The following is a 23831-nucleotide window of genomic DNA, read 5'->3' on the forward strand; positions in this document are numbered from 1 at the left end:
AGTGACAATGCCAGATCTTTAACCCACTGAGCCTCCAGGGAATTCCAAGAACAACATTTTTAAATGGGGAATATAAGTTTAGGTTTTATTATACAGGGATATAGATGGATTATGACTCACAAACTTGGGACCTAGTTTCCTTTTAATTTTTGGAAATAATAGATTTATTAGGCTAGGCAGCAATGATGATAAATCAAAATCACTTCAAATTCAGGGGTTATAAATGTTACATGCCAACTGGCTGTTTAGTTCATTAATTGTGAGTTAAAAATATACATTTTCCTGGGAGTTCCCTTTGTGGCTCAGCAGTCAACGAACCCGACTAGGATCCATGAGGATGTGGGTTTGATCCCCTGCCTCACTCAGTGGGTTAAGGATCCAGCATTGCCATGAGCTGTGGGGTAGGTTGCAGATGCGGCTCGGATCCTGCACTGTTGTGGCTGTGGCGCAGGCCAGCAGCTGTAGCTCTGATTTGACCCCTAGCCTGGGAACTTCCATATGCCGTGGGTGTGGCCCTAAAAAGCAAAAAAAAAAAAAAAAAAATCCTAAAACATATATTAAATAAAAATTTTGATCTCTTCTTTGAAATATGACTGCCTTATTTTAAAACTTAAAAAAAAAAACCATTTTAAACTATTATAAGGAGAGAGGGCATTTTATAACAGTGAAGTCAGAGATTCCCCATCACTCAGATAATTTAAATTTATCCCAGACACCTAATAATGCAGCTCAAAACAACCTTAACAAAAATAGTAAAAACTCCTACTGTCCCTCCCACTTCACTCGTGTGTCCTAACAACTAAACTTGACAAAAGGAGGGAAGGAAAAGGATCATGATTTTGTAGTCCCAGATTTTCCATTTCTCCCAAACTTAAAACTTAATTTAAAAAGTGATAAAGAGAGGGGGTTCTATATGAAGTTAAAGATTAAACTGAATGACAGATGTAAAAAATAAACTGAAAAGTTTAACAATATTTAACATGAAATCTGCCTATTACATAAAGGACAGATGTAAAAAATGTTTAATATTGGAGTTCCCATCGTGGCTTGGTGGAAATGAACCTGACTAGTATCCACAAGGATGAAGATTTGATCCCCGGCCTCGCTCAGTGGAGTAAGGATTTGGCGTTGCTGTGGCTGTGGCCTAGTGTGGGGTAGGCGGCCACGGCTCCGATTTGGCCCTTAGCCTGGGAACCTCCATATGCCGCAGGTGCAGCCCTAAAAAGATGAAAAAAAATGTCTGATATCATTTTAGCTTCATCCTCATGAAACATCCAAGTTAAAACAATAATTATCAAATTTTTCCTTATTAAACTCCTGACCATAGTTGACTCCCATTCATTTCTAGTACTCAAATAATGATCTAAGCACAGTGCAAATGGAAATAATGTACTTACACTGGCACAAAAGTAGACTTCCCAATATTTTATACTTGGAAGAACCATTTTTAAGTAACCCATTAAGAATTTTTAGAAGAAATGTTCACATCTTCAATTCAACAAGACTGTAGGTTAGTTTGCTTTTTGGTTTGTCTATTGGTTTGGGGGTGGAGGTAGGGATGAAAGTCAAAGTAACATTATTTTCAGAGCTCATAATATATTGTATTATACAAGTCAGTCTTTACATTTCCAGATTTGCTTGTTTCAGCCATGCCTTCATTTCGTTAACTAAAGTGACCTCCTGTAGATTTCTGTCAAGTCCACTTGTAACACATTCAACAGAGAGGAATGATCATTTCCCACAGGTCTGGTGGGGGTTGGGTGGGGGAGGGCACAAAGTAGAGTTAAGGGCAGCACAACGTAGAACACAAGGCAGAGCTATGGTGTGAGAGTTAAGTGTCTCATCTCACCAGCACTCTCTCAATGCCACCTCCCCCAACACAGGAGAATTTCACAGTAGAATTTGGATTTTTTTTTTTTTTGGCCATGCCTGTGGCATGCAAAATTTCCTGGGTCTGGGATCGAATCCAAGCCACAGAAGTGACAATGCCAAATCCTTAACCAGGGAACTCCATAATTTGGATTTTTAAACCAGAAAGTTGTTATGGTCAATCCAAAATAACCCAAAGAGCTTGCTAAAGATATATCAATAAGCAGCTTTTTATTGAAGGACTGAAAGAATTAAATAGAAGGCACAGTAGCACTGTAAAGCTTTTTCAGATCATGGTAATCTTTTTGTGTGTACATATGGAACCCAGACTTTCTTTTTTGTTGTTAAAAATGTCTGATGAACAATCAGAAAATCCTTACTTGTCCTCTTTCCCTTTAGTTTTTCTGTATACCATCTCTCGAAAACTGGCCAGAATCTTGTTTTCTCTCTTCCGTCTCTCTTCTTGGTTAAAGGATGCAAGGGCTCTCTTCTCATCAGCACTATAGATCTGGTTCTCTTTTCGCAGTCGCACAGCCTCCATCCGGCGATGCCTGGAGAAAATTTTATTTGTGGCTTAAATTTCTCGGTAATTATTCTCATAGTGCTTCCTCACTAATCCTTTGTTAATGCAGAGTGGTCTATTTAAAAAGCTAACAAGGAGTTCCCCTCATGTCTCAGTGGTAATGAACCTGACTAGGATCCATGAGGATGTGGGTTCAATTCCTGGCCTTACTCAGTAGGTTAAAGGATCCGGTGTTGCTGTGAACTGTGGTGTAGGTCGCAGACGAGGATCGGATCTGGCATTGCTGTGGATACAGCATAGGCCGGTGGCTACAGCTCGGATTCGACCCCAGCCTGGGAATTTCCACATGTTGCGGGCATGGCCCTAAAAAGCATAAAATAAAATAAAACAAAAAGCTAACAAATAGAAAATGTTTGTGTAATGGGTTAGATTTTCAAAAGATCATTCATTTTATATGTCCTTTGATTTATTTCTGGTATTCAAATAATGATCTCTGAGCTTCTATCGATATAGTGAATGTTATTAATTTCTAATACTAAGGGCTGAAGTCTAGTTCTGCTGTTTCCAGTAAAGCAACCAGAAATAGGCAAGTTATTAAACTTCCCAAGTGATATGGAGAATTGATAGTAGGATAGATAAGATTTAAGCTGTCATCGAGCAGGTGGAACTTCTTCAAAGTTCTAATTTATCATACAACCAAAAGAACCAAGTTTAAAACTACAGTTGAATTTTGGGTGAGTTCTGTGAGTGGATTTAACTTCCTTAGAATCCAGCAGCAGCTCAAAGGAAAGAAAAAAGGTATTTTAGCACAAGGGCCAAATCAGGAAAGTATAGGGGCTAAGGCAGAGGGAAGCAGAAAACTCTTCGCATCATCTTCAAAGGGTCTGCTTATTTAGAAGGAAAACTTTATGAAAATCTGCCTCTTTTATGTATATGTACCCAATCCTACACAATCAATTCAAGATGAATCTTGAACTACGCCTAGAAAAATTGAGCAAACCGAGTAAGGAGAAGAGGGGAGAATCATTTCGAGTTAGTGTGAAGGTGGGGGAGTGGCAGGACAGAAAGTCAAGGAGATGACAATGTGTCCAGGTTGCTCAGAGTACAGTGAGTAGAGTAGTTTATCTGGAAAAGAAAGTGCTATATGAACAATGCTGTAATAAACATCAATGTACACATCTCCTAGTACATGGGAAAGGGTCTCCTGGGTATGCAGCATGGAGTTGCTGGGTCCTAAAGTATGTGAATGCTCAACTTTCCAAGATAACGTCAGACTGTTTTCCAAAATGGCCGTGCCAATTTACACCACCACTAGCAATACTTCAGCGATCTTGTAGATCCACATCCTCTCAAATGTTTGGTATTGTTAGAACTTTGAACCTCTATCAAATGGGTATAAAATGGTATTTCTGTATTTTTGTTTTGTTTTGCTTTTGGCTGCACCCCTGGCACATGGAAGTTCCCTGGGCCAGGGATCGAACCCGTGCCACAGCAGTGACCCAAGTCACAGCAGTGACAACACTGGATCCTTAACCCACTGTGCCACCAGGGAACTCCTATTTATGTTTTGGGTTTTTTTGTTTTTGTTTTTGTTTTTTTGTCTTTTTAGGGCTGCACCTGTGGCATGTGGACGTTCCCAGGCCAGGGGTCAAATCAGAGCTGCAGCTGGCGGCCTACACCACAGCCACGGCAATGCCAGATCCTTTAATCCACTGAGCAAGGCCAAGGATGGAACCTGCATCCTCAGGGATACCAGTCAGATTCATTTCTGCTGAGCCATGACAGAAACTCTCTCTGTATGTTTTTGATTTCCATTTCCAATGATAATAAACATGTATAGGTAGGCCATATATTTTTTCTTCTGACAAATGCCTGTTTGGGTCATTTTTCCATTTTTCTTTTGGGTTATTTATAGGTACTATAGGTTTCTCTAGTAATCTCAATACTAACTCTTTATCAGTTGTGTGTATTACAAGATTATCCCAGCTTGGAGCTTGTCTTTTTTACTTATTTTAATCTGTCTTTTTTCTTTTTAGGGCTGCACCCATGGCATATGGAGGCTCCCAGGCTAGGGATCGAATCAAAGCTGTAGCTACCGGCCTACACCACAGCCACAGCAACGTGGGATCCAAGTAGCATCTTCAACCTACACCACAGCTCAGGCAACACCAGATCCTTAACCCACTAAGCAAGGCCAGGATCGAACCTGCATCCTCATGGATGCTAGTCAGATTTGTTTCCACTGAGCCACGACAGGAAATCCTAAGCTGTCTATTGATGAACAAGAATTCTTACCTTTTTTTTTTCCTGCCAAAGCAGTGGCAGTGCCAGAGCCTTACCCTGATGAGCCAAAAGTTCTTACTTTTAGCCCAGGAAAATGTATCAATATTATTTTATGGTGAATGCATTTTCTGGGTCTTCCTTACAAAATACTTTCCCACTCCAAGATCTAATAGATATATGTTCATATTTTATACTAAGTGTTAAAATTGTTTTGAAGTTTAAGTCCTCAAACTAGGAGTTCCCGTTGTGGCGCAGTGGTTAACGAATCCGACTAGGAACCATGAGGTTGCGGGTTCGGTCCCTGCCCTTGCTCAGTGGGTTAACGATCCGGCGTTGCTGTGAGCTGTGGTGTAGGTTGCAGACGCGGCTCGGATCCCGCATTGCTGTGGCTCTGGCCTAGGCCGGCGGCTACGGCTCCAATTTGACCCCTAGCCTGGGAACCTCCATATGCCGTAGGAGCGGCCCAAAGAAATAGCAAAAAGACAAAAAAAGAAAAAAATAAGTCCTCAATTTAACTACACTGATTTTTATTTTTATTTCATTTTATTATTTTTTAAATTTATGGGTGCACCCGAGGCATATGGAAGTTCCTGGGTCAGGGACTGAATCCAAGTCACAGATGTGATCTACGCCACAGCTTTGGCAACACTGGATCCTTAAACCTACCAAGCTAAGCCAGGGATCCAACCTATGCCTCCGCAGCAACCTGAGCTGCTGCAGTCAGTCTTAACCCACTGTGCCATGGCAGGAACTCCTGGGTTTTTAAATATGGTGATACAGGGCTCTACTTTCATCTTTTTCCATATGGATAACCAATTTCTTCCTGCCCATTTACTGCCTAGTTCCTTCTTTCCCCACTTATCTGACATACCAGCTCTTTCATATAAGTTCCATACATGTCTGACTCTCCCCGAATTCTGTATTTCACTCCACTGAATAATTCATTTGTTCCCTCACTCTTTCTTTTATTTTTATTTATTTTTAGGGCTGCACCTGTGGCATAAGGAGGTTTTTAGGCTAGGGGTCGAATCGGAGCTGCAGCTGCCAGCCTACACCACGGCCACAGCAACACAGGATCCGAGCCACATCTGTAACGTACAACACGGCTCACAGAAAGGCCAGATCCTTAACCCACTGCACTGAGTGAAGATAGGGATCGAACCACCATCCTCATGGGTTCATTACCTAGTCGGGTTGGTTACCACTGAGCCACAATGGGAACTCCCCACCCCAACCCTGTCACTCCAAAGTGCTGCAAGCTTCATAAAAAGGCGTCATGTCTGGAAAGGCAAATCACCTTCCTGCTCTTCTTCAGAAGTTAAGATGGCTATTCTTGGCCCTCTAGTCTAACCATATACATTTTAGAAACATCTCATTAAGTTTCATGAAAAACTCTGTTGTGATTTTGATTGGAAGAGCACTGAATCTAGAGATCTGGGAAGAACTGACAACTTCACAATATTGCCTTCCTATTCACAAACATGGTATCTCTCCATTTATTAAAGTCTTTTTTAATGTCTCTTAATAACATTTTATAGTTTTCCCTGTAAAGGTTTTGAACATCTTTTGTTAAGATTTATTGTTAAGTTCTTCATATTCTCTGATACTATCATAAATATTTTCTTTGTATTTAATTACATTTTCTAGTTGTTTGTTGCTGGTACATAAAAATGCAATTGATTTTTGTGTATTAACCTTCTACACAACCATTTGTTAAACCTTCCTATTATCTGTAATTCATCTAAAGATTCTTCAGGATGTTCTATGTGAAAAATCGTATCATTCACAAAAAATGACAGTGTTGTATCCTCCTTTATAATCTCATGCCTCCAATTTTTTTGCTTGTTTTACTGGTCCTTAGATATGTTTTCAAATGTCAGTCCTGGAGTTCCCATGGTGGCACAGCAGAAACAAATCTGACTAGGAATCATGAGGTTGCGGGTTCGATCCCTGGCCTCACTCAGTGGGTTAAGGATCCAGCGTTGCCGTGAGCTGTGGTGTAGGTCACAGACGCGGCTTGGATCTGGCACTGCTGTGGCTCTGGCGTAGGCCGGCAGCTACAGCTCCGATTTGCCCCCTAGCCTGGGAACCTCCATATACCACAGGTGTGGCCCTAAAAAAAAAAAAAAAAAAAAGACAAAAGACAAAAAAAAATTCAGTCCCCAGAATCCCAAGATTCTGGAGGTGCCTCAAGGGTTCTGCAAATATTTGCCTCCATGTTCATTTAAAAAATGCTTACCCATTACTTATGAAGTTTTAAAAAAAAATCCAAAATTCAGTTTGATCTTGGTATTGATACCGTATTAGTTCACTCTCCTTGTTCTTCTTGGTACTTGGCCTTCTCTTCACAATTTTACATTCCTTTCTTCAGGCTAAACCTGATCTCTGTCAGAATTCTTTTCTGCTCTTCATTCTCAGAGTCCAGAGAACTAGAGGCCACCTTCTCTGACTCCACAGAGAACTAGAGGCAAACTCAGAAAACAGGAAATACTGTCTTATGAAAATATTTTCCTAACTACCAGAATGCCACATTCGTCATGGAGCAGTGATAAGTAACTGAATTTAAGTATATCCTCCAGAGGATAGGCTATCTGTATCAAAATGTAGACTTCGGGATGGATTAGCAATGGGATCTTGCTGTGTAGCACTGGGAACTCTGTCTAGTCACTTATGATGGAGCATGACAATGTGAGAAAATAGAATGTATACATGTATGTGTAACTGGGTCACCATGCTGTACAGTAGAAAAAAAATATATATGAATAAATGACAAAAAAAAACAGAAAAAAAATGAACTAGAAAAGGACATTGGAAAAACCGATTCTTTAAAGCTAGAGATACACTGAGCTGCATACTCACCTGGAATTTTAGACAACCACATTTATACCAATAAAATTAAATTTTTTTTGGCTTTTTAGGGCCGTACCTGCAGCATATGGAAGTTCCCAGGCTATGGGTTGAATCGGAGCTGCAGCTGCCAGCCTACACCACAGCAACTCAGGATCCAAGTCACATCTGCGAACTTCATCACAGCTCACAGCAACGCCAGATACTTAACCCACTGAGGGAGGCCAGGGATAGAACCCTTATCCTCACGGCAACTAGTTAGGTTTGTATCCCACTGAGCCACAACAGGAACTCTCAAATATTAAACTAATATTTATACTCTACTCTTCATTAGGAATGGTCACTTAATGAAAATCTATCACCAAAATATATTTTTGGTAGTGACAAAGGAAAAGATATAATCCTGGAAACTGACCTCAATGCCAAGCACATACCTGCTACCACTCATTACGTAACCCGAGCATTCAAATGATGCAATTTCTTCACTTGTCAGGCCAATTTCACCTCTTCGTGGGATACGTTTTCCAGCTTTTACATATTCAGCCATAGCTGCACCTTCACCAGGTAATAGAGCATGGCCATAGCTACAAAGTAATACAGAATTCAGAAAAGGTTCATTACAAAAAGCTCACCATCTAAAAAGAGCACAAAAAAGCTTTCTTTCAGAAAACAGTAGAACAACAGCTGCTGGCTAGCATGCTGGAAAGCCAAATGTAAATTACTTTAATTAGGGAATGCTGCACTGTGACCTTTGTTACTAGCCCAGAAATGCAGGAATACTTTGGAAGAATAAAAGAACTGATGTTAGTGAACATATATATTCATGGTTGACAATTATGAATCAATTCTCCCTACAGGTATTGCCTGTATTGCTTTTGCCTTGAGTGAATTCCTTGTCCCTTTTTCCCTTAAAAAAAAGTAAAGAAATAATATATCTCAAATTAACATATTTCTTAGACTGATAACCAACAATAATGCTATACAGTAACAGTTATCTAGTAACTTTCATTCAAGGGGACCTTAAAAAATACCATCCCTTCATTCAATTCATTGAATGCTTCTTGAATATCTATTAAACCCAAAGGCTGTAATATAAAAATAATCTCTGTTCTTTTGTAATTTACATATCAATAAGGATATAACACCAATACAATGTAGAATACACAATATATTACACAAAAGAAAGAAAATGCTGTGAGGACTAAAGGGTTAAAAAGAGGAAGGAATCACACCTACCTGTGGCAGAAAGGTACTGGGAATCAGCACAACATGTTCCCTCCTTTTGAAAAGGGCTTTGAAGAATTTTAAGGATTTTAACAGGAAGAAATTGAGGGTAGTGAAGAAACCAGGGCTGGGAAAAGAAGGGAAGGCACGTTGGGGGAAGAAATGAGGTGAATGAGGCACTGTGTGGCAAAGTGCACAGTGAATACAGGGAAGTTTCAGTTCAGCTCAGTTGCAACCTGGGGTTTAAATAAGGGAGTAGAGGGAGACAAGCTTGGAAAGGTAAGTTAGGGCCATACTTTTGGGAAGATACTTTAGAGATTATAAATACACTCTTACTTACTTCAAAGGTTTATCATCTTGAGAGGCAAGTGTTTTGGGAGCCTCTGGGCCAATCAAATCAGAGGGTTCTTCAGGCTCTGTACAAAAGATGTTCAGAAACATATTCACATTTTGAATAATCAGTTAATTTAATGTTTTATCTGTTCTGTGTCAAAATCTATAAGAAGAACCTACTTGATCGATCCTTCCAGGGATTCTCCAGCAACTCTTCCTGGGACTCTTTAGAACTTGAATCGCTGGAATCTTTTCTGCTCTTCTTAGACTTCTTTTTCTTATATTTCTTCCTGTAATGATTATAATTTGATACAAATTGATTTAATATTTCCATTCTAAAGGGCATCTTATTTTCCCAAGACAATGAAAAACTAAAATGATTTGGATGCTCAGCTTATTTAAACTTGTTAGAGAAGAATTTCAATTTAAAAATCTAACTTGGAGTTCCTATCATGGCGCAGCGGAAATGAATCCGACTAGGAACCATGAGGTTGCGGGTTCGATCCCTGGCCTCACTCAGTGGGTTAACGATCCAGCGTTGCCATGAGCTGTGGTGTAGGTCGTCGACATGGCTCGGATCTGGTGTTGCTGTGGCTCTGGCGTAGGCCGGTAGCAACAGCTCCGATTAGACCCCCCAGCCTGGGAACCTCCATATGCAATGAGTGTGGCCCTAAAAAGCCAAATAAATAAAAAATAAATAATACTTCTGGGGAAGGTTGGTCAGTCCCCACATTTTCCTTTCCTTTCCTTATTTTTGTTTTTTACTTTTTGGCTGAGACAAGCCATGTGTGAGATGGTTTGACTTAAGAAAAATCAATGAGGAGTTCCCGTCGTGGCGCAGTGGTTAACGAATCCGACTAGGAACCATGAGGTTGCGGGTTCGATCCCTGCCCTTGCTCAGTGGGTTAACGATCCGGCATTGCCGTGAGCTGTGGTGTAGGTTGCAGACGCGGCTCGGATCCCGTGTTGCTGTGGCTCTGGCATAGGCCGGTGGCTACAGCTCCGATTCGACCCCTAGCCTGGGAACCTCCATATGCCGCAGGAGCGGCCCAAGAAATGGCAAAAAGACAAAAAAAAAATCAATGAAATTGTTTACTATTGTTTTAAAATAAAACCTTGAACTCTGAAAAAAAAAAATCTAACTTATTTAACCAAATCATGTTTCACTATAAAAAAAAGATCCCTAAAGGGAAAAATAAAATACAGTTCTCATGTTTCAGAAAGATAACAGAAATAAATAAATTTAAAAAACAGCTCTTACCAATTTGAACATCAACAATTATCAGTGTAATGGATTAAAATCTATCAAATATGTTTGAATCCTTGGGTTCATAATGATACTAAAAAAATCCAGGGAGTTCCCATCGTGGCTCAGCAGAAAAGAATTTGACTAGCATCCATGAGGCCTTGCTCAGTGGGTTAAGGAGCTAGCATTGCCATGAGCTGTGGCAGAGGTCACAGACATAGCTCGGATCGCATGTTGCTGTGGCTGTGGCGTAGACTGGCAGCTACAGCTCTGATTGGACCCCTAGCCTGAGAACCTCCATATGCCATGGGTGTGGCCCTAAAGAGACACACACAAAAAAAATCCAACTCATTTTTTTTTTTTTGTCACACACATGGCATGCAGAAATTTCTGGGCCAGGGATTGAACCCACACCACAGCAGCAACCCAAGCAGCTGCAGGGACAATGCCAGATCCTTAACCCTCTGAGCCATGAGGAAACTCCCCCAACTCATTATTTTGAAAACTCATAAAACAAAAAAAGTAAGCAATTATTCTGCTCTTCCTATACCAACTATACTTCAGAGTAACCAAATAGTTAATGAGAGTAAGTTTCTCATATAGAATTATTCTACCTAATAAATGAAGAAAGCCAGAATTAGACTATCACCATTTTGCAATCCCCAGTGAAATAAGGGACCTAGGTAATGACTACTGATGCCTGTTGATATGACAAAAAGGGACAACCAGACATTATCTGCCTTCTAATGGAAGTATAGAGCACCACCTATGAAGTATTCCTGCCAAAAACTCAAATCTGAACCTTATCAAGGGTCTGGATCTAACTATCAATCTACAGGGAATACAAGGGACAGAAAACATGTTAAAAAGACACCATAAGAATATAACGAGCAAAATCCAACTCTAGGAAATTTGCCAGGACAAATGATTTGCAGCAAATAAAATGCAGGAACAAAAAGGGAAGTGGAACCTAACTATTTAAAGAGATGTAAGAGACATATCAACCAATCACAGTTTATTCCTAATTTGAATAAAATATACCAAAAACTGCTGAGAACTGAGGAAATATTGTTAAATATTTTAGGTGTGATAATAGTATTATGGTTTTGTTTTGTTTTTATAAAGAATGCCTATCTTTTAAAGAAACTCACTGCTTTATGGATGAAATGGTATCTGGAGTTGATTTCAAAATAATGGGGGAAAAACAAAATAATGGGGAGGGCAGCAGAGATGGCTAATGAGTTGAAAATTGTTCAAACTGGGTGATGGTTACATGGAGATCCATTATACTATTTTATGTAATTTTATATATTTGAATTTTTCCATAATAAAAACTAAAAAAACTGACGATCTGCGTTTCTTCTTCTTTTCTTTTTTCTTGGATTTCTTTGCTCTCCTTTTTGTATCTTCATCTGCAAATTAAAGCACATTATAATTAAAAAAATTTTAACTCTAAAATCCTAATATTTTTAAGTAAATAAATATCTTATTATTCTTCCATTTGTTGTTACAGAAAAATTAATTCATTCAAACATTTATTGCTACTTATCAGGGAAATGTGCTAGGCACGGGTGTCATAGAAATTAAAGTTGTACTAAGCATTTGGTTACACCGGATATTATTATTAATTCTATTGCATGAGATTATAGTATTGTGATTAGATAGGAAAATGTCCTTATTTTTTTTCTTTTTATGGCCACAAGTGTGGAACATGGAAGTTCATGGGCTAGGCATCAAATTGGGGCTGCAGTTGAGGCCTTAGCCACAGCCATGGCAACACTGGATCCAAGCTGCGTCTGCAACCTACACCACAGCTTGTGGCAACACCAGATTCTTAACCCAGTGAACAAGTCCAAGGATGGAACCTGCATCCTCATGGAGACCATGCCCGGGTCCCTAACCTGAACTTTCTTGAAGCACACAATGGGTACTAAGCCACAATGGGAACTCCATCCTTATTTTTTAGAGATGTATACAGAAAAATTTAGAGTGGCGGTATGATACTTATAATTTACTTTGAATATCTCAACAACAAAAATCCATATCCGAAGCAAATATGTCAAAATGCGACTAAATGTTAAAACTGAGTGACAAGTATATGGCATTAATTATACTATTCCCTTTACTTTTCTGAATGTTTGAGTATTTTCACGAGGTATGTATTTGGGGGATGCTTTTCAGGAGCTCAGTCTAATGAAGGAGGCAGAGGGAAGGACGTAAGGAGAATCCAAGTGAGACGGAAGTGTGCGTTCCTTTGGGCGGACAAGGAGTCTCAAAATCAAGCTGCTTTGGGGAGGGTGGTTGACCAGGAATAGGTGACTCTTAAGCTAGTTCTTTTTAAAATCAGTTTTATTACAAAAACAACGCATGCCCGTTGCTGAAATGAGTGAGCCAAGCCCCGTGCCAGGAGAGACCAGCACTGTAAGCAGACAACTCTGTACCAAGTAACAAAGTCAAGAGAAAGGGTGTGCAATCTCGAGGAGATGGAAAGTCACTCTCAGGCCACAGATGAGGGTACAGGAAGGTGACAGGGAACGTGTGATGAGAGCACATCGGGGTCTGAACTTTCCCTTGCAGGCCATGGACAGCTATGGGTATTTTAAGTCGGGACTGATATGCTCAGATTTGTGCTTCCAGAAAGCTCAGTCTGCAGCAGTGATGAAGAAAAGTGACAGTGAGGGCCAGGAAACTGGTGACATCAGAGGAAGGTGCGCCTAAGTGTAATCTGTCCCCAGAGGAGGCACGGGTGCCAACCATCAGCTAGGAGAGGGCACAAAAAGGTTGCTTTTTGTGATGCACTGCCCCCAGGAGGTGTCTCCCATAAATCAGCCACCAGCTCCAAGGGGGCCGTGGGCCTTAGTTTTGTTTTTCTTTTTTGGCTGCCCGGCAGCAGGTGGAGTTTCTGGGCCAGGGATCAGATCTGAGCCACAGTTTCCACCTATACCACAGCTGGGCAATGCTGGATCCTTTGAACCCACTGTACTGGGCTGAGGATCGAACCTGTGTCCTGGTGCTGCAGAGACACCACCAATCCTATTGTGCCACAGTGGGAACTCCCAGTGTGCCTTTTAGAAGTTCACACAAAGGTGCTCACCGAGTGTGAGAATCACACAGAAGAGCCGCTCTGCTGAGCTGGCACAGCCCCTATGGCCTGGTTTGGGACCACACGTCTGGCAGACTAACCCCAACTTGGCTGGGTGCCATTCGCCTTATACAGATACACACATCCAACCTGGCATCACGCTACTCAGGTCTGAGTCCCAGCTGTGTGATCCTGGTTGTGGTACTTATAACCTGCCCCGGGCCTCCACTTCCTCATCTCCAAGAGGTGTCCTACTGGGACTTGTGAACTAACTAGCAATAATGCACAACAAGCACTCAACAGGGTGCCTGACACAAAGTCAGTGAGTCTTCAAAACTCTAGGCTATTACTGTTTTTAAGAACCTTCTTCTAAAATAAGCTTTGAAGGAGTTCTCATAGTGGCTCAGTGGAAACAAATCTGACTAGTATCCATGAGGGCACAGGTTTGATCCCTGGCCTTGCTCAGTGGGTTAAGGATCCAACGTTCCCATGAGCTGTGGTGTAGGTGCAGACGCAGTTCAGATCCGGTGTTGCTGTGGCTGTGGTGAAGGCCAGCAGCTGTAGTTCCAATTCGACCCCTAGCCTGGAAACCTCCATATGCTGCAGGTACAGCCATAAAAGACAAAAAGATAAATAAATAAATAAAATAAAATAAGCTTTGAAGAAGTAAGACTTGTTTTGAACAAGGCTCACAGAAACGGTGTTGGCTTTCTTACCACTGGAGTCTGTATCAGAATCAGAGTCACTGTCACTATCGTCAGAATACTTTTTGTGTTTTCTTTTAGATGATTTTTTCTTTCTCCTTTTCTTGGATCTTTCTTTTGAATGACCAGACTTCTTCTTCCTCTTCTTCTCTTCTGCATAAAATACAGATTAAAAAAAACTTAACTTCTAAAGAAGTATTTCTGAACACTTATTTTATTGTAATTGAAATACTGAAAAAGAATTGATGATAGGCAACTGAGGAAAAATAAAGCTTAATGTTCAACTATTTATAAACTTATTTTTTAAACATCTCAATAAAAAAGTTCTATATTTAAAAAATACCTTCTGAAGTAGAAGCTGAAGTGGTGCTTTTCTTTGGCTCTTCATCCTCTACTGGTGTATGTTCATCAGAGCTGAATTTAAAGAAAATGGTAGTAAGAGTCAGAAAAGTGATAAAATATGGACTACAGAGTATAAAAATACAAACCTAATTTTATTTTTGGCCACATCCATGGCATGCAGAAGTTCCTAGGTAAGGGATCAAACCCGCACCACAGTTGCAACCTATGCCACAGCTGCTGTAACACCAGATCCTTAACCCGCTGTGCCACATGCAAACTTCCTAGACTTAAAATTTTTCAGTAACCAATCGATTGTCCAAGAACCATTAAAAGCTAGCACGACAGTCTCTTCATGGGAAAACTGTGCCAAGCTACATGCTAGGAAAACTGGACAAGCTAAATGCAAAATAATGAAACATACCACCATCCTACACCTTACACAAAAATTAACTCAAAATGGATTAAAGACTTGAATGTAAGACCTGAAATCATAAAACCCCAGAAGAATACATAGGCAGTAAGCTCCTTGACCTCAGTCTTGGTGATGATTTTTTTTGGATTCAACACCAAAAGCAAAGGTATCAAAAGCAAAAATCAGTAAGTGGGGCTATATCAAACTAAAAGGCTGCACAGCAAAGAAAACCATCAACAGAGTGAAAAAGCAACCTATTGAATAGGAGAAAATATTTGCAAATCATATCCAAAATACATAAAGATCACAGACAACTCAACAGCAAAAAAACAATCTTACTAAAAAATAGACAGAGGATGGGAGTTCTGCTGTGGCTGAGTGGAAACAAATCTGACTAGTATCCATGAGGATGCGGACTTGACCCCTGGCCTCGCTCAGTGGGTTAAGGATCTGGTGTTGCTGTGAGCTGTGATGTATGTCGTAGAGGTGGCTTGGATCCTGCATTATGTAGGCCAGCTACTGCAGCTTCGATTTGCCTCCTAGCCTGGGAACTTCCATATGCTGTGTGTGCAGCCCTAAAAAGCACCAAAAAAAAAAAAAAGCAGAAGATCTGAATAGACATTTTTCCAAAGAAGACACACAGATGGACAACACGTTCATGAAAAGATGCTCAATATCACTAATCAGGGAAATGCCTATCAAAACCACAATGAGACAGCACTTCATACCTCTTAGGATGACTATTATTAAAAAAAAACAAGGAGTTCATACTGTGGCATAGTGGGCTAAGAATCCAACTGCAGCGGCTTAGGTCACTGTGAGGTGTGGGTTCGATCCCAGCCAAACTGATCCCTGGCTCAGCACTGTTGCCATGGCTGCAGTGTAGTCAAAGTTGCAGCTCAGATTCAGTCCCTAGCCTGAGAACTTCCATATGCCATAGGTGTGGCTTTTGAAAAATAAATAAATAAAAGAAAAAAGACAAGAGATAAAAAGTGTTGGTGAGGATGTGGAGGAAAGGGAACACTGTAAATTACTGGTGGGAATATAAATTAGTATAGCCATTATAAATCCAGTATGGAAATTCTTCAAGAAATAAAAATTGGGAGTTCCTGCAGTTTTGCAGTAGGTTAAGGATCCAGTATTGCCAAAGCTATGGCATAGGCTGCAGCTGAGGCTCAGATTCAATCCCTGGCCCGGGAATTTCCATATGCTAAGAGTGTGGTCAAAAAAGAAAAAGAAAAAAAAAAAAAAAAAAAGAACAACCACACGATCCACAATCTTACTTCTGGGTCTATACCTGAAGGAAATGAAATTAGTATTTTGAAGAGCTATCTGCACTCCAATGTTCATTACAGCACTATTCACAATAGCTAAGACAGAGAAATGACCAAATATCTACCAAGAGATGAACAGATAAAGAAACTGTGAGAAACACACACACCTGTGCACACTCACACACACATACCACAGATTATCCATCCTTAAAAAAGAATGAATCCTGTCATTTTCAACAACATGGATAGACTGTGAGGGCATCTGCTAAATGAAATAAGTCACACAGAGAAAGACAAATACCATATGATCTCACTTATATGTGAAAACTAAAAAAAAAAAAAGAAAACTACCAATGTCATATACAGAGAATAGACTGATAGTTGCCAGAGGGCAGGGGGTGGGGGTGGTGAAGGTGAACAGTGTCAAAAAGTACAAGCTTCCAGCTATAAAATAAATAAGTCATGGGGACATAATGTACAGCATGGAGACTGTAGTTAATAACACTGTATTGCAGAGTTCCTATTGTGGCGTAGCAGAAACGAATCCGATTAGGAACCATGAGGTTGCGGGTTCGATTTGATCCCTGGCCTCGCTCAGTGGGTTAAGGATCCAGCGTTGCCATGAGCTGTGGTGTAGTTCGCAGATGCGGCTCGGATCTGGCGTTGCTGTGGCTCTGGCGTAGGCTGGCGGCAATAGCTCTGATTAGACCCCTAGCCTGGGAACCTTCATATGCCATGGGTGCGGCCCTAAAAAGACAAAAGACAAATAATAATAATAATAATACTGTATTGCACTTGTGATGATAGATGATGGAGAATAATATGAGAAAAAGAATATATATGTGTATATATATGTATGTATGACTGGGTCACTTTGCTATACAGCAGAAATTGACAGAACATTATAAGTCAAATTGTAAATTGTATGATAAAAAAACAAAAATCTAACAAAATTAATAATACTGTATTCAATATCTGAAAGTTGCTAAGAGAGTAGTCTGAAATTCTCATCATAAGAAAAAAAATTTTTGGAGTTCCCGTCATGGCACAGTGATTAATGAATCCAACTAGGAACCACGAGGTTGAGGGTTTGGTCTCTGGCCTTGCTCAGTGGGTTAACGATCCGGCGTTGCCGTGAGCTGTGGTGTAGGTCGCAGACGTGGCTCAGATCCCGCGTGGCTGTGGCTGTGGTGTAGGCCGGCAGCGGCTACAGCTCCGATTAGACCCCTAGCCTGGGAAACTCCATATGTCGTGAGAAGCGGCCCTAGAAATGGCAAAAAGACAAAAAAAAAATGTAACTATGTATGGTAACAGATGTTAACTAGATTTATTGTGATTATTTTGCAATATATATAGATATTGAATCAGTATGTCATATGCCTGAAACTAATATAATGTTGTATGTCAATTACACCTCAATAAAAAAAATTTTAATTAAAATCAGATAGTTCTCTTGTGGCTTAGCAGGTTAAGGATTTGGCATTGTCACTTCAGCAGCTGGGGTCACTGCTGTGGCATGGGTTTGATACCTGATCCTGGGACTTCTGCATGCCAGGGGTGCAGCCAAAAGAGAAAAAAAAAAAAAAAAAGGAACTTTCAGCTAATAACACTTTAACATCCTGTCATAAAATTCAGGTTTACCTGTCAAGCACATTGTATGAACTCAACCTAAAGAAAACACAGAGATAGAGGAGAGGGAAGAAGGAGCTTATGAATAGCACCAAAGAGGAAAAAAAAATAAGGAAAAAGAAAAAGCATAAAGCCTTCAATATTGGATACAGGAAACTAAACAAACCCATATCAGCATAGTCATTTAAAAAAACCCTTTGTGGAGTTCCTGATGTGGCACAGCAGAAACGAATCTGACTAGGAACCATGAGGTTGTGGGTTTGATCCCTGGCCTTGCTCAGTGGGTTAAGGATCCAGCGTTGCCATGAGAGCTGTGGTGTAGGTCGCAGACATGGCTCGGATCTGGCGTTGCTGTGGCTGTGGTGTAGGCCAGCGACTTCAATTCTGATTGGACCCTTAGCCTGGGAACCGCTATATGCTGCAGGTGTGGCCCTAAAAAGACAAAAACAAAAACCAAAAAAGCCCACAACCCTTTGTAATGCTAATGTCTAACAGGTAATCAGTTATGGGATTGAGAAAAAAAATTCAAAATAATACAAACGGTGGCCCTGTGGGTTAAGGGTCTGGCATCGTCATTGCTGTGGCAAGGGTCTGATTCCTGGCCTGAGAACTTCCCCATGCCAAGGGCACGGCCAAAAAGGAAAAAAAAAAAATACACACACATACTTGTTTCAACATTAAACCCTTCTATAAATAGGAAATTAGCACCCCATGAATAACAATTTAAAGAGAACAATTAAAAATGCTAAAATCCACTAGGTGTATGTTTTATTCCTTAGGTATATTCAATGGTTTTAAAATTTAAGAAGTAGAGGGAGTTCCCGTCATGGCGCAGCAGAAACGACTAGGAACCATGCTGTGGCTCTGGCATAGGCTGGAGGCTACAGCTCTGATTAGACCCCTAGCCTGGTAACCTCCATATGCCGAGGGAGCGGCCCTAGAAGAGGCAAAATAAATAAATAAATAAATAAAATAAAACTTAGGACGTAGAATAGCATAAATCACAAGAAAGAGGGGGAAAAGTGAGCTGTACTTAAAAGTTCTGCACTTAAAAATTTTGACAGTATATTCTAGATTTAAACAAATATTACATTTTAAAAATATATTTTAAAATCACTTACTCTGGCTCTGGATTCTTTGGAGAAAGTCCCCATACTTCAGGAGCTCCCAGTTCTCCAATCCTCTCTCTCTCACTTAATCTCCTAGAACAGACAGGCAAGTAAATTATAACTCCATGGCTAAACTGTTTCCTAAATACATAATAAAATTCAAAGGAGTCCAGTTAAAACCTATTTTCTCTTTACACTTTAAACTTTAATAGGAGTTCCCGTCGTGGCTCAGTGGTTAACGAATCCGACTAGGAACCATGAGGTTGCGGGTTCGGTCCCTGCCCTTGCTCAGTGGGTTAAGGATCTGGTGTTGCCGTGAGCTGTGGTGTAGGTTGCAGACGCGGCTCGGATCCCGCGTTGCTGTGGCTCTGGCGTAGGCCGGCAGCTACAGCTCTGATTCAACCCCTAGCCTGGGAACCTCCATATGCCACAGGAGCGGCCCTAGAAGGACCAAAAAAAAAAAAAAGACAGGTCTAGCTATGCATACACACACACAGACCTTCTTAAAAAAATAAAAAATAAAATAAACTTTAATAAAAATTTGGTATACTCAACACTTAGGATCTGATGTTCTAATAGAACCATCAAATGGTACAGACTACAGACGGCCAGACAGGCTGGGCCACAAATGCAGCCTGGGAAGCTGTCAAGTGCAACCCTTTCACTGCTCACATGACATAGCCCCTAACTGCTCATTTCATCTTCTGCAGTATATCCCAGAAACAGTCTCACATTTGGAAATCATTTCCTTGGTTTATGCATATTAATGAAAGTAAAGAGAAGTCTCTACTTTGATATGGTCAAACCTGCTTTCAGAAACTCAGCAATCAATGAAGAAAATAAAAAATGAAGCATTAGGAGTTACTGTTGTGGCGCAGAGGAAATGAATTCGACTAGGAACAATGAGGTTGTGGGTTCGATCCCTGGCCTCGCTCGGTGGGTTAAGGATCCGGCGTTGCCGTGAGCTGTGGTGTAGGTCGCTGACACAGCTCGGATCTGGTGTTGCTGTGGCTCTGGCATAGGCCGGTGGCTAAAGCTCCGATTAGACCCCTAGCCTGGGAACTTCCATATGCTGCAGGTGCGGCCTTAAAAAGAAAAACTAAATAAATAAACAAAAATTAAAAAAATTAAAAACAGGAGTTCCCGTTGTGGCTCAGCAGTTAACAAATCCGCCTAGTATCCATGAGGACTCGGGTTTGATCCCTGGCCCTGCTTAATGGGTTAAGGATCTGGTGTTGCTATGAGCTGTGGTGTAGGATGCAGACATGACTCGGATCCTGTGTTGCTGTGGCTGTGGTGTAGGCCGGCAGCTACAACTCCTATTCAACCCCTCACCTGGGAACCTCCATATGCCGCAGGTATAGCCCTAAAAAGCAAAAAAATAGTAACAAAAATAAAATTTTAAAAAATTAAAAAATAAAAAACAAAAAAACCTGCAGTTTCCTGGTGGCCCAGGAGTCAGTGTTGTCACTGCTGTGACTCAGGTTTGATCCCATTTGAAGTAATAGAAAATCTAAAAGGAGATATACTTACAGCCAAACTTCATATATATACATACAGGAGGAACAATCCTGGACTGGTTGTAAAGAGCAAGCAGTCAAGTTCGTTTCCCTGCTGCCACCAGACTTCACCTGTACTCTGTAACTATTTATCTTCTAAATGTACAGATGCAAATTTCATCCAAGAAATTCTGACATCTGTTGATGAGTAATATCTAATAAGGAAGCTGTACACTTTCTGATCAATGCAAACTTTCTAAAAATTTTAATTTGTGGAGGTTGGTCTCCAACATAGCTCAGGACTGTTTTTACTGTTTTTGTTCCCATGCACAAAACCCTAATAGCTAACACTTAAGGACTATTTATTATGTTCCAGGCACTAAATTATCATAACTCCAAAAGCTTTTGTGCTAATTTTATTCCCTTTTAAATGGTGAAGATAGGAGTTCCCATCCTGGTGCAGTGGAAACGAATCTGACTAGGGATCATGAGGTTGCGGGTTCGATCCCTAGCATTGCTCAGTGGGTTAAGGATCTGGCGTTGCTGTGAGCTATGGTGAAGGTTGAAAACACAGCTCAGATATGGCGTTGTTTCGGCTCTGGCATAGGCCAGCAGCAACAGCTCCAATTAGATCCCTAGCCTGGGAACCTCCATATGATGCAGCTGCGGCCCTAAAAAAAAAGACAAAAGATGAAAAAAAAAATGGTGAAGATATGAAACTCGGTGAGGTTAAGTAACTTGCCCAAGGTTACACAACTATTAAGTAGCAAAGGACAGCTTCAAACTCAAGCAGTCTGATTCTGGAGCCTGTCCTCTTCATCACTATGCTTTACTACCTCCCACTCCTGGAAGAAAAAGATTCATGATGACACCTCCCACCTGTTAGAACCTTAACCTGCTCCTCAATGCCTGTTATACCTAAAAAAAAAAAATTTAACACATATAGCATGGTAAAGTTCTCAGCACAGTGCCTGACACACAATTTAACACTCAATAAGCATTAGATATTAAGACTTACAGGGAGTTCCCATCGTGGCACAGTGGAAATGAATCGGACTGTATCTATGAGGATGTGGGTTCTATCCCTGGCCTTGCTTAGTGGGTTCAGGATCTGGCATTGCCATGAGCTATGGTGTAGGTCACAGACACGGCTCAGATCCTGTGTTGCTGTGACATAGGTCAGCAGCTATAGCTCTGATTCTACCCCTAACCTGGGAACTTCCTTATGCCACAGATGCGGCCCTAAAAAGGAAACAAAAAACAAAAAACAAACTTACAAAGCATATAATAACTATAAATGAAGTAAATTTAAAAAATTAACAAATTAGGGAGTTCCCGTCGTGGCGCAGTGGTTAACGAACCCGACTAGGAACCATGAGGTTGCGGGTTCGGTCCCTGCGCCTGCTCAGTGGGTTAACGATCCGGCGTTGCCGTGAGCTGTGGTGTAGGTTGCAGACGCGGCTCGGATCCTGCGTTGCTGTGGCTCTGGCGTAGGCTGGTGGCTACAGCTCTGATTAGACCCCTAGCCTGGGAACCTCCATATGCCGCGGGAGCGGCCCTAGAAAAGACACAAAAAAAAGACAAAAAAAAAAATAACAAATTAAAATTGTGAATTACTATACCGTACACGTGTAACATATAACACTGCATATCGACTATACTTCAAATTTTAAAAAGTAAAAATTTTTTTTTAAATTACAAAGTAATAATTATAAATCTTTTCATTTCTCCTTCTTAAACTATTCATTTGTCCACTCCAGTACTCACTCTCATTAGAGGAGATCTGATCTCACCCTGACCTCATTTTTCATGGTCAAGATTGAGACCACTTAACAAGACCTTTCTCAATGTAGCCCAATGTACAATTTAGCATATCACTTTTCCTACATTTATTCAATCATCTTGTTTCGGAGATTTTCCTCCCGTCCAATTTAAACCTTTAATCTCAACCCTTCCCAAATCGCTAGAAAACAATTCCACTCACTAATCCTGTTATCATCTCAAACCTGTCTGACCATTCAACAAGCGATGGTTGCGCGCCTATAAAGTGCTAGGCACTGTGAATTTTGTGATCAATAAAACCGTGCTCCTCCTTTCAGTCTAGTGGGGAATGAAAACATGCTCAAGAACGATAACAATACCACCAAGAAAATGCTACAATTCCGGTAGGTCTGAAGCTCTTGGCTATATGCGCTACAAGCCAGGAGGCAAAAAGAGGGTAGCAGGAGACCAGGGCACTAAGTGAAGGGGTCTGAGGATAAGTGAAAACCTAAGGGCAGAAAAGGGGGGATTAGGCGTTATCGTGGGTCGACTGAAGGAAGAGATGAAAATGGGCGCAAGCCAGGGAGAGCGAGCAAGATGGGAATAGTCGGGAGCGGAATGAACGATAAATCCGACTCTGAAGGCTGGTGGGCTCGGGAAAGAAAAGGTGCGTTCGTTTCACTCACTTCTGCCGCAGGCTCTCCTCCCTCTCCTTGTCCAGGAGGCTAGGCCATGGCTTGTCACTGCCGTAGGGGCGTGAGTAGCCGCCATAATAGGCGGACGAGGCAGAAGCGAAAGGGGCGCCCCGCGGAGCCGAGGGCCGCTCTCGAGAGCGTGACCGAGAACGGGATCTGTAGGACTGGTTTCTGGAGCCTTGGCTGGGGCCACTCGACTGATGGCTAAGGCCATTCCGGTCCCCGGACCGAGAGCAAGAGTGCGAGCGAGAGCGGCGGCCCCGCGGGGAGCGAGAGGATTTGCTGCAAGGCTTAGGGCTCTTCGACGAACTGCGACGCTTCCCCCCGGAACCTGAGGCCTCCCACTCTGGGCTGCGGGAGCCAGACACCGGAGCCATCGCTGCCACTGGTTCCCCGAAGCCGTGGGAGAAGGGGGCGCTCTCGCGAGCCGGGGAAGATCTTGGTTGCCTTGGCTCCCAGGACCAGCGACCGCGCCACCACCCGAACCTGAGGAAACCTTGGAAACAGTTCCGGGTACGTCGGCAAATTCCGTCCCCGGACCGAGGCAGGCCTGCTACCGATGGGACGGCGATGTGTGTATCTATATAAAGAAGCCGGTGGAGCAACTCTATAGGTTCATCCTTCTGGTTCCTAGTGGGGCTGCTTGAATCTAAGCTCTACTGGAGACTTGGTACTAAGTTCAGCCTCCAGTTGAAATACCTGAAGGGACGGACGAAAGGTCGAAGGACACATGTCACTGAGCGGCCGTATGAACAGTAAATCCGGTGTAAATAAATAAATATGTATATGTGGAATGTGTGTATGTGTGTGTGTGCGTGCGCGCGCACACACACACACTTTTTCTTTCTAATCCCAAGCAAAATAGAATTCATCTAAACTGGTGGAGAGTATAATGCCTAAGCCCCGTATTACCTAGTTAGCTTAGAGGGGACAAAATATGTATTAATGATTTGAGCCCGATACTTTTTTTTTTTTTTGCTGCACACCCCCCCCCAGCCC

The 23831-nt window shown here is 41.5% G+C and overlaps 1 protein-coding gene across 1 annotated transcript; it reads right to left on the reverse strand.

The window, feature by feature from the left end:
- Positions 1 to 2083: 2083 nt before the first annotated feature.
- NKAP (NFKB activating protein) lies at positions 2084 to 23375 on the reverse strand. The gene is made up of 9 exons (XM_047765333.1): positions 22824 to 23375; positions 18890 to 18970; positions 14455 to 14525; positions 14124 to 14264; positions 11674 to 11737; positions 9260 to 9369; positions 9087 to 9162; positions 7957 to 8106; positions 2084 to 2420 (listed from the first exon to the last, which is right to left on the reverse strand). Exons 1-9 carry the CDS (start codon positions 23207 to 23209, stop codon positions 2246 to 2248), a joined length of 1254 nt encoding a protein of 417 aa, XP_047621289.1. The 5' UTR covers positions 23210 to 23375; the 3' UTR covers positions 2084 to 2245.
- Between the last annotated feature and the right edge of the window lie 456 nt (positions 23376 to 23831).

Source organism: Phacochoerus africanus, chromosome X (genome assembly GCF_016906955.1).
Source record: "Phacochoerus africanus isolate WHEZ1 chromosome X, ROS_Pafr_v1, whole genome shotgun sequence".
Classification (NCBI taxonomy): Eukaryota; Metazoa; Chordata; class Mammalia; order Artiodactyla; family Suidae; genus Phacochoerus; species Phacochoerus africanus.